This window comes from Dermacentor silvarum, chromosome 1 (genome assembly GCF_013339745.2).
Source record: "Dermacentor silvarum isolate Dsil-2018 chromosome 1, BIME_Dsil_1.4, whole genome shotgun sequence".
Taxonomy (NCBI): Eukaryota; Metazoa; Arthropoda; class Arachnida; order Ixodida; family Ixodidae; genus Dermacentor; species Dermacentor silvarum.
In genome coordinates this window covers 370,824,611-370,836,007 of record NC_051154.1, presented here as the reverse complement: position 1 = coordinate 370,836,007, position 11,397 = coordinate 370,824,611, and the positions used below count along the sequence as shown (strand labels likewise).

The following is an 11,397-nucleotide window of genomic DNA, read 5'->3' as shown; positions in this document are numbered from 1 at the left end:
GCATCGGCCGCGAGTGACGCAGGCACAGAGCCGACGGGAGCTTGCACGATTATCTTACGACAAAATACAGTGCTCACCACAGAGTACTACAGCGAACGGCGAATGCGGAGCAGTACAATAGCAGAAGAGACCACAACTTAAATTTCGCACGTGCGCACGCTGATACCAGCTGTTATGCCTCCTGGCTAGACTAGGCTAGACCAATGCGTTGCCAGCCGGCCAGCTGCCTCGACCCTAACGACTCAACACTGAAAAATTAGATCAACGTACGCACAACTTAAGTGTAGAAAAACGCATTTCAAAGTATTAAATACTCATGTGCCACTGACAGGGCTGCAAATATTTATTAAAGCTTTGTTTCAGGATTTTGTCTTGTTGTTTTGTTGTTTTTTGCCGTTTTAGACCAAACTTAGCCACATCTAAAAAGTGAGCAGGCAACATTGACACCACCTCTCTTTTTGCGTTTTTTTGTCGCCATTTTGTAAATATTCACCTCTTCGCACCCTTACCTCCTTGCTAGAAACACGTGTGCTTGTTTTGTAATCCACGGAAGCGTGACATGTCGCACATTCTTGTGAAATGGGTGGAGGACGAGAAGTGGGACGTATATCCCGTCAGTGCCCTGGCCGACGCGGATGTGGCCTTCCGCTTAATATCCCAGCAGGGATGCATCAAACGACTACGCGGAACGGTTCACCGCGTGAGCTGGAAAGAAGGAGCGCCACCGGCCTTGGCAGAACTTCTTGCCTTCGGTGAGTACATCTCGTGTTTTTTGACAGCTGTCCCAACTAAAGTCCTGTTCGATTCACTCAGGGCGCACACAACAAAATTTTGTGCTTTGCCCAGGATGTCAGTGTAGCGTGTTGCAGGTATCATCAGTCGGATCACTAATACGGGTGTCACGCGGCTCATTTTGATGGCGATCAAGTGCGATTCGGATCGAATTTCTCGATAGCGATTGGTTCATTTGCGCAAGCTGCGCGAGGCAGCCAATCGCGATCAAGAAATCCGATCCGGATCGCTCCCGATCGCGATCAGAAGTGTACGCGCGACACCGGTATAAGATGTGGAAAAAAGCATGTCATAGAGAAAATGATCGACGCGACCAGTGTCTGTGCTAGAAGTTGATATTTTTCAGCTGTGCCTGAGCAGCAGAACGTAACACAGCATAGCCATGAATGGCATCCTTTCATCAAGTTCATTTGTACTCTCTCAATGGGGATTTAATCACCGATGTGTTAATCAGACAGTTGCTGCTTATGGTAAGAACACGCAAATCGCGTGTTACCGTGTAGATTCCTTCGCTCACGAAAAAAAAATCTACCAAAGTTAGTCTAAAAAATAATGAAAAAAAAGTAGCTCTTCGCGACATGTCCAGCCTTTTTCCGGCTGCAGAACACCGAAAACAAAAATTAGTGTGCCGCTATATTTGGCCCAGAGAACACCTTTTAAGTGGCAGCTTACAAGAAACAAGAAACTTTTTTCAAAGTCAGTTTTATTTAAATATATCCGCATAACTGCCTTCTCATGACGGTGATTCTGATTGCCTCGCTAGGCTGCTTTGCAACTTTATGAATGAAAACTTTTAGCTCAGCTGGTGGGTAATCCATCGTAGTAACAGCTCCCAAGCACACAAAACACACTCACATACATGCACCCACCCACATAACACCAAGCAAGGGAGTTTAATTGTATGTAAATAAAGGGGTTGAACCCTCTTACTATCACACATGTGCTTCTGTGATCAGGGGGTCCTTTTTTGGTGTTTGTGTGTGTGTGCCTGCATATATGTATGTTTTCTGTGCTTGGGAGCTGTTACCAAAACTTTCTGAATAAACCATGAAAAGTGTGGCTCAATAATTTTCTTTTTTTCAATAGCTCATTCGATAACATGGAAATAGTATTGTCAGCACAGGTGTCTAGCAGCAAGAACCTGGTGGCATTATTGCTGAAAGGTCCTTATTATTCTTTTTATCTTGATGGCATTTGGTTGGGCAGCTAATATGTGTGCGGATTTATGAAATACTCCATAAATAACAGCATCTACCATTTATTTAACAGGAAATCCACAGCAACTCGAAAAAAAGAGAGCCCGTCTCGTGTCGGAGGCTGCTGCGCAGTCAGATCTGCCAACAGAAAACGTGAGTATACCATCTGGTTAAGTTTCATTGACCATCTTGTATGAATCTGAACAACAAGGTGAAAATGGCGGATCTGTCGCCTATACCTTGATTGAACGCAGATAATATCAAGGGTGTGGTTGGGCAAATCATTGCATGCGAAAAGTGCTTGTGCGCACAAACTTAAAAAATAATAGACATCTATTTTTCATGTGCTGAAGATGCCCTCTTGCAGCAGAGTGTGTGTCTAGACTTTCTTTGGACAGAATGACTACACAGAAAAGCAGAAGCTCTAAGCTGCAACGGCCGGAGCCTCCTGTTTCTACGAGTGCTTACAAAGCATCAGTCAAACTGCATCCGGTTAAACCAGAGGGAAGCAAATTGAGCCTTTAAAACTAGTTATCTGGATCTATAAAAAACGAGTATTCAGGATATATGGCTCGATTCACTGGTTAGGCAGATATTTGAACACATTTGGTATTGGGAACAGTTTCTTCAAAAACTTGTGTTGTGTCACAGTGTCGCATGCAAAGTGCAACAATTCATAATCTGTAAAATTGTATGTTTATTAGACAGCCCAAAATGTCGCTATCAATTCTTCAGTTATGCTTTACGTGTGCTTTGGCACTTAAAGGGGACTACAGGTTTGTTTTTTGAACAGTGACATCTGCATCTGAACAACCATTAAATATGTGGGGTAAAACTTTGCTAACACTCTGAAGAAGCTTGTGGGGAGAGTCAAAATAGCTTAGAAAATTTTAAAAATCGTGAAGGATTTCTTGGATGCTTCTGGTTAACCATGGAGCCCCCGAAGTTGTCCTTAAATTTGTCAGTGACTTGCTGTAGTAATGCTTGTGGAGGTCTCTGAGAACCATTGCAGCAGTGACACACTTTAATTTGTCACCATTCAGTAATGCATGCAATATCCTGAGGCCAGAATGATATTACTATGCTGTAGAGCCATATTTCTCATCCTCAGCATTACCATGCTGCTGCTACCACTCTGTAAGGTAGTCATACCTCATGCTGCATCTTTTCTTTGCTTTGCCGTTTTTTAAATTTATTTACAGGTGGTTGGTGGTGCATTTATTGAAAAACATAATGTATATGTGTTTGTGCGTGTGAAATAAATAGCAGGGATGTTGAAAGGTTTGATTACATAGCTGGCTGTTCATCACACTATGACCAAAAGAAGATGCATGTAAATTTAAGATGCCAACCCTTATTTATGACTGTTTGCAAATAAGCTTATTACGTAACAAGGTTGGTACTTAACCATGCTGATTTAGTCGAAACAAGCGTGGGCTGGTTTCTGTAGCAATTCCTTTTCCCACTGACAATGCCTTTTAGTGTTTTTTGTCGTGAGTGGCCAAGCGATGCTGTGCCTTGGGCAGAGAATTGAAAGGAGCCATTCAGGAATGCGAAAACCATTTAGAGGCATTGATATCGGGAAAAGGCATCGCTAAAAATACCGGCGATGTTCGGTGCTTTTTCCTATTATTGCCATAAGCTAATAATTTGTTTATAAAATTGACTCGAAAATGCAGAGGACCTGATGCAGTATGAGCAAGTGACCATTGGTTGTCGTTGAAACCTAGTTAAAGGTCTATGGGGGAAAAAAACGGGACATCCGAATATTCAGATATTATTTGTCAAGCAACCAGGCAGCCTAACCTATCAATAACTTGTGCATCAAACAACTGAATAACCGGTATTGCCATTCGCTTGATTTGATGGTGCCACAGCAGTGTCAACTACCATTGGCAAAATTGAATTATGTGGTGTTTGTAAAAAACCTACATGTTGATAACTTCATCGAAAGTCTGTGAAAATTGACTGCCCGCAGATATTTTTTGTGTGCATGCTGCTGGCACACCTAAATCAATTCATTCTGTTTTTAGAATATAAACACATTTTCTTAATTTCAGATCAACTCATGCAGCACCTGTGCTGCTCAAGTAAATCAGCTTCTGAAAGAGAATGAAGCTCTCAGAGGTGAATTAGAGAGCATGAAGCGGGCGGCAGAGGAGCGCGATCACGTTGCTGGTAAATGCCTTTCAACATATGCTGTCACAACATTATAGCGTCTTCCCGCGCCAAATGTCACGACCTTGGTGCTTGATCATTTGCCAGTGCTCTTAAAGAAGTTGGAGACTTTTCAACATAAGAAATAAATTCATGTCAGGAAACATTTTTCCAGGAAAAGGATGTTACTTCCGTTCGTACCATGTGAACTTTGTAATAAGGTGCCAAACTATATGTTATAAAAGGCACTGGCAAAAACACTCTTTCTTTGTTATGAGAACACAAAAAAAATTTTGCAGATAAGAGAAGCCTTACGCAAAAATGCATCCATCCATCATTCGCGATTTCTAGAATATTAGTAGGCCATAAAGTAAAATAACTTGTAGTTAGGCATTTTTCCAGCAAGAGCTTAAAGTTTACTTCAGCCAAGTGGTCAGGAGCGCTACTGCGCAATTACATTTGCTTGGATGGAATATGGCACAATAGGACACACAGGTGAAGAATTTGTAAAAAAAAGAAACTGATTCAGTCTGCTACTTTAACAATGAAGTGACCCTAGGAAAACATATGCAATAACACTGCCTCCTCTGATAGCTCATTGTTTTGTTTTTAAACTGAGGAACTTTTAGTAAAAGAATTTTTGGTTAAAGGAATAAAAAATTTTTTTTGAAGTGCTCTTAATTCTGCCGGTCTCGAAATTAACAATATGCCTCATCATTTGAGGAAGCCTCTTGGCGACAAAGAATGCATGAACACGAGCGCTCCTCTGCTAATAAATAGAGGGTATACTAAATTGATTCGAAGTTGATTCCTTCAGTGCTGGGGGTGGTTACGAGCCTCTTCAGCCAAGCAACACTGCTAGATTACATGTATTCACCTTCATCACGCTGTCTGCTATTGACCTGCACGTAAAAGCCCAGAAAGAAAAGACCTGCTCGGTGTCCTTACACGGCACCAGCCAGTGCATTGACTCTGACCTGTTTGCTGCTGACTGCCTGCGCTAAATGAGTTAGAATTCCCCAGAATGCAATAATTAACAAAATTTAATCATTGCATTATGACGACCAAGTTGAGATCATAATGTGATGACTTACCACATTGAAAGCAAGCAAGATTGTTTTGATACATAACATCATAATCTCCTAAATAGCAAACAAGTCGGTGTCAATGTGCTGCCTGGTGCCATGTAAGGACACTGAGCCGGCCCTTAGCAGACACCGACATGCTGGTAAATGCATGTAATCTAGCAGCTCTGCTTCACCGATGAAGCCTGTAACCACCCCAGCACTGAAGGAATCAACTTTGCATCAGTTTGGACTGCCCTCTGTTTATTGGTACAGGAACAGTCGTGTTTAATGCAACAGATTTAAATATAGCAAGAGATGAAATGTCGAGAGAAAAGAAAATGAACATACATCCACTCGCACAAAAATTTGGAAAGGGGCAGCGGAGAGCACCATGAAATAAACAAAATGAAAATCGCAGCTTTGTGGCACGGTCAATAAACAAAACGTTATCTATCTCAGTCCCTTTGACTGCACCTCAGAGTTGGATAACATTTTGTTTATTGACATGCCGTAAGCTCCCATTTTCAAATTTATTTCATGGTGCTCTCTGCTACCCTTTTCCGATTGCTTGTGCGAGTAGCGCTGCATGTGCATTCTTTTTTTTCTCTCATCCTTTGACCTCTTGTTATATATTAAACCTGTTGTAGCATCCTTATTTGAGTACAGGAAAGCGCAATAGATGTGACAGTGTGAGGCGAGACAGAGGGCACAAGCACTACTGACAACGCTTCATTGGAAAATTTTGTTGCAGCAGCATAATGCGTGCGATTCACCCAAGACACCCCGAAACCAGCAACGGAGCAGGCGCAAAAACAAGGATATACGACAATAATTTCGAACCACATGTGCACGATCTCTTCATGAAACATGATAATTGGGAAGAATGTGTACCTCGTCAATTGCGCACTAGAGGCATAAAAAACTATAGAGAAGTAAATCAACCAGCATAGCTGCGCCTAGCCATAAATTGCGCTTCTTTGTTTAAAGGAGTACTGACACAAAAATTTGAAGTCGAGATAACTCGTGAGATCGATTTAGGTGGACACACACACATCGTCTGCAAAATATCAGCGGCGAATACAGCTTAGAACATCTTTAATATCAATTTTAAAAGTACGTGTGCGCAGCCACCCGCGAAGTGCAGCACCTCGCGACATAGACACCAAGGAGGGATTGTAAATAACCGAGAAAACGCTACGTCACGAGTTTGCGCTGTCGTCGGGGCGGGGCTAGCGAGCAAGTTTCTCCCCGCTCCGATCGCCCCGGTGCTTTTTTGTTCTTCCTGGTCGAGATGCTGGCCTCGTTCGCCACTGACGGCGGCACAATAATTGGCTTATTTGTGTCTGACACGAGATAGCTTTTAGAGTTAAGTGATCTCGAAAGTGTGTATGTTGTGAAACGCGTGATTTTGGCTCGCAAGCGGTCAGTGCACCTTGCTAACGTGTTTTCTCATCGCTACCAACGCCGTTGGCAAAACTAATTGTACTGTCAGTTATGAGCGTCTTAAATGTGCAGACGTTGATTGTGTTGACGAATATAGGTGATTTATTACGAGCTGCGGACAGATCGCAAGGGCCGTCAGCCCCGGATCAGACGGCCAGCGAGCTAGGCCTACACCGTTTCCCAGCGATTGCCAGCTCGCCCGTGGCGGATCGAATCATAAGTGGCTGGCCACGCCTAATATGGTGGCGACTCCTGCCTGGAGGAAATAGTCGCCGCTGGATGACAAAAACGAGGACGGCGCGACGACGTCGGAAAGCTCGACGAACTAGCAACACGAAGCTCGCTCACATAGCACTCGCTTGCCTGCGAGCGCGCTGTCTTGAACACGTCGCAGTTTTGTGCGATCACATGCTCACTGTGTTTACAATCCCTCTTCTCCCATCTCGTTGCTCTCTGAAACCGAAACTTGGACTGGTCGCTGCAAAGAAGATTCCGAATAATTACCTGTCGCACTATGAAGCAAACGAGGTTTTGCACCGTGATTGCTGGGTCATTGGCTACTTATTACAGCAGAAAAAACAAGAATGACAATTTTTGTGTCAGTACTCCTTTAAATGTGCCACCGAAGTCACGCTAACGCACATATAAGATCCATAATTCTCTATTAAGAGCGCTTCCAAAAGCTTGCATTCTAGTTTTTCTACAGTTTACAACTCCTGCATTCTTCAATTGCAAATAGTAACTACACTTTTTGAGCGTAGAGCAAGATTCGACCCTCCTCCTTATTTCAAAACACTGGCTCTGGTTCCAGCACTGGCCAACCTGTCCCAACTAAGCATGCCCGCAGCCTTCAGGAATTCTGTACGCAACAGAAGTATACTTTTGTTGTGCTACAGTGCATGCGACATACTGATACTCGTGTTTCTTCATGCAGGATTTCCTTACTTGACTGCCCACGTCGCGTTTGCATGGTAGTGCCAACTTGCATGGCACAGAAAACAAAATCCACCCCATTCTTCCTTGCGACTTTCCTAAGTCGTGCAAGATGTTATGCACATATGGCACAACCTCAAACAAATGCCTCTTCTGCGGGGTACCTAAAACGTCTACTGCAGGCTCTTTGCACAGCTGATTAAGCAGTGTTTTTGCGACAGCTTAAAGGAGCAGAAGCTAGAACTCAGCTTGCTACAACATTTCTGCTTGGTGACCGAAGCTTTCCGTTATCCTGTGTAGGCAGGACTTCACAAGAGCCGACCTGAAACATGATTTTGCGATTCCCCTCTTAATCAGTTGCGAATGTGAGGAATTGAAGGGTAGAATGGCTTCCTTGGATCTTGGCATGTAGTCCAGCAGATGTCACTTTCATTAAAAATTATGCAAAGCTCTAAGAACTGAATGGAATGGGCCTGCTGGAGCACAGATGTGAACTTAGCAAGGAAGAACACTTGCTAAAAACTTCTACGAGTTACATAGCCACTAACAAGAAGTGTAGTGGTGCGTCTCAATTTAAAATGACTGAAAAATTGTAGGACGTTCTGGTGGGCTAGTTGGTTCATAGCTTTTTGAAGTTTATAAACTGCGCAAGAAAACGAAGACACAAGAAGGAAAACACACACGACACCACGAGCGCAGACTGCCAACTGTTTATTTCTGGGATAGCAAGCAGCATATATTTCACTCATGATCCTGAACACGTGCCCCCTTTGTCATTGACACATGTGCCGATAAACACAAAAAAACACAAAAAAATAATATATCTGCTGTGTAACCTTGTAAACAGGGTTACACACCCTGTGTACAAGGTTTACCCTGTTTACACCTGTTTACAAGGTTACACAGCAGATATATTATTTTTTTGTGTTTTTTTGTGTTTATCGGCACATGTGTCAATGACAAAGGGGGCACGTGTTCAGGATCATGAGTGAAATATATGCTGCTTGCTATCCCAGAAATAAACAGTTGGCAGTCTGCGCTCGTGGTGTCGTGTGTGTTTTCCTTCTTGTGTCTTCGTTTTCTTGCGCAGTTTATAAACTTCAAAAAGCAATGAAAAATTGTCTTTGTGCCCAAACACCTTCACTGCACCTAGGTCGGCTGCATCGAGCTTACGTGGGTGCAGTTTGACTGTGGTGAAATCCAAAAGCCCCTGTCTATTGTGATTTAGGTGTGCACTGAAGGACCTTACACGATTAGTTTCATAACTGATTTATTTTGCATTTCCAGAGGCAGCCAAATTAGTCAAAAGGTTGCGAAAGGCCCTGGGAAAGGTCTAAATCAAAACACAACAAGCAGCTTAACCTGTTGTTGCTTGCCCAAAGGTAGATATATCTATCCTATCCGCCGTCTTAGCTAGTGTCATAAATGCATGAAATGATACTGTGAGAAAAATGAATTTTTTGCACTATCCTTTAAGTTCTCTGCAAGCTCCAAGTCTGGCAACTGTTCCAACATCCACATTCTTTGGTATTTATGTGTGTGTAGCTCTAGGAGTGTTAGCGAGTGCCACTCAGGCCAATCCAGTGGATGCGGAACATTCTTCTGGCCAATGGTAACACGTAGTATGTGAACTTTATGAGTAGGCAGCTGACCAATAAACTGTCGTATGATATTTTAAGGCATCAAACCTGCGTGATTCAAGACCCTTGCTATGAAATGCAGGAGAAAGGGAACTGAAGGCCCACTTTTGTGAAACACATTGATGTGAAACCAAGAGATATGCCAAGTATAGCATAGGGGAAGTTATTGTTTTTCTTTAAGTGTAGAAATGATAAAGGAAAATGAAAGTGGACGAAAAAAGATACCGACGATTACAGTACTCCCTAATGTGAAATATGAGCGCAGCCCTATACGTGTTTTCATTTCGCGATATTTTCAGGCAAAGAATTTGAGAGAGACATGTAGTAGAGTCGGCAATTGTCGTATATCTGATCTGCGGGTCAAACACGTCGGCTTTTATACATGAGTCGTCGAAGGTTCCAGTGCAATCGGTTTAGGTGGACACACACACATCGTCTGCAAAATATCAGCGGCGAATACAGCTTAGAACATCTTTAAAATCAATTTTAAAAGTACGTGTGCGCAGCCACCCGCGAAGTGCAGCACCTCGCGACATAGACACCAAGGAGGGATTGTAAATAACCGAGAAAACGCTACGTCACGAGTTTGCGCTGTCGTCGGGGCGGGGCTAGCGAGCAAGTTTCTCCCCGCTCCGATCGCCCCGGTGCTTTTTTGTTCTCCCTGGTCAAGATGCTGGCCTCGTTCGCCACTGACGGCGGCACAATAATTGGCTTATTTGTGTCTGACACGAGATAGCTTTTAGAGTTAAGTGATCTCGAAAGTGTGTATGTTGTGAAACGCGTGATTTTGGCTCGCAAGCGGTCAGTGCACCTTGCTAACGTGTTTTCTCATCGCTACCAACGCCGTTGGCAAAACTAATTGTACTGTCAGTTATGAGCGTCTTAAATGTGCAGACGTTGATTGTGTTGACGAATATAGGTGATTTATTACGAGCTGCGGACAGATCGCAAGGGCCGTCAGCCCCGGATCAGACGGCCAGCGAGCTAGGCCTACACCGTTTCCCAGCGATTGCCAGCTCGATCGAGGCACACTACAGGGATCGTTTCGCCAATTTCTGAGCCTACAGCTGATGTTAACGATTGCAGGAAGTCATCTAAAACGCAGTGACGGCGCAGACAGTCAAAATCATTCATCTCATGCCCCAGCGACAGCTTTTAAAGGATAACATAGCCAGATCTCTAAGGCCATGCTTTTGCTAGCTGCAGACGGCGGAAGCAATCCAAAATTAAATATACGTCATAGAATTTCTTTCTACGATAAACCATAGCGTAAATGTGGACTGTTCGGTGGTTTGTTTTGCCTCGCAACTTATATATGTAGCTGGGCGTAACAAGGCCAAAAACATGAGTTTACTGGTTATTATTGTTGTCATCACGGAGGCCACAACAACCTCACAAGTCTGCAGGCGGCGCTGTTGTTTTTCCTCAGTTAGGGTGCCTCGATGCCAGCGCCGCCGTTCAGGGTGGAGAAAACCCCGCTGGCGCCGCCATATTGAATCACACGAGCTCAGACTCAGCTACGCTTGCGTTCATAAATAGTGTTACTCACGGCGCACTTCCAAGTGCTTTGCCTTGATGAGGATTTTTTTATCGGTATCGCATCTGCACATCTTTATAACCAATAGCCGTTAACTCGTCGAAGGTCGAAGACGTAAATGTATGGCGCCGGGAACATGCCCCAAGTTGCCTAATTGAATCACATTTAATATGCCGTGTGTATGTTTGAAATACGCACTATTTTTTTTGCGCTTGGATGCTTGGTATATAAGGTTTGCGACCCTTTGTGTGTGGAAGTTTTTCTTTTTCGCTGTTGTATTTTGGTTTACACGTCACGCCTCCTTTACCGTAGCCAGTCACTCGCGCACGGCGGTTAGTTTCCCTTGCGTTGCGCGTGCTCTTCGCGTTCGTTGCAATTATTTGACAATATCTACGCGCAATTTTGCTTTTTTTGCCCACAAAACTGTGTGCTGACAGGATTAAGCTGATGTAAAAAAACTGCGATGTGAAAATAAGGTTTAGTTAGTGCTGTAGAGAAAAATGCAACGTAACTTGCCTGTGTCAATCTTGCGTAGTACACACAAGAAACCAAACGATGCACAAAATATATTTACTTAGTAATGTCTAGTACAGTCAATCATGAAAGAGATATGTACATGAAAAATTATATGT

General features: G+C 43.5%; 1 protein-coding gene across 1 annotated transcript; it reads left to right on the top strand.

Annotated features, from left to right (window-relative positions):
- Positions 1 to 505: 505 nt before the first annotated feature.
- On the top strand, positions 506 to 9,623 carry LOC125942421 (uncharacterized). Its single transcript, XM_049660580.1, has 4 exons — positions 506 to 752; positions 2,062 to 2,141; positions 4,049 to 4,166; positions 8,876 to 9,623. Exons 1-4 carry the CDS (start codon positions 560 to 562, stop codon positions 8,923 to 8,925), a joined length of 441 nt encoding a protein of 146 aa, XP_049516537.1. The 5' UTR covers positions 506 to 559; the 3' UTR covers positions 8,926 to 9,623.
- The last annotated feature ends 1,774 nt before the right edge of the window (positions 9,624 to 11,397 follow it).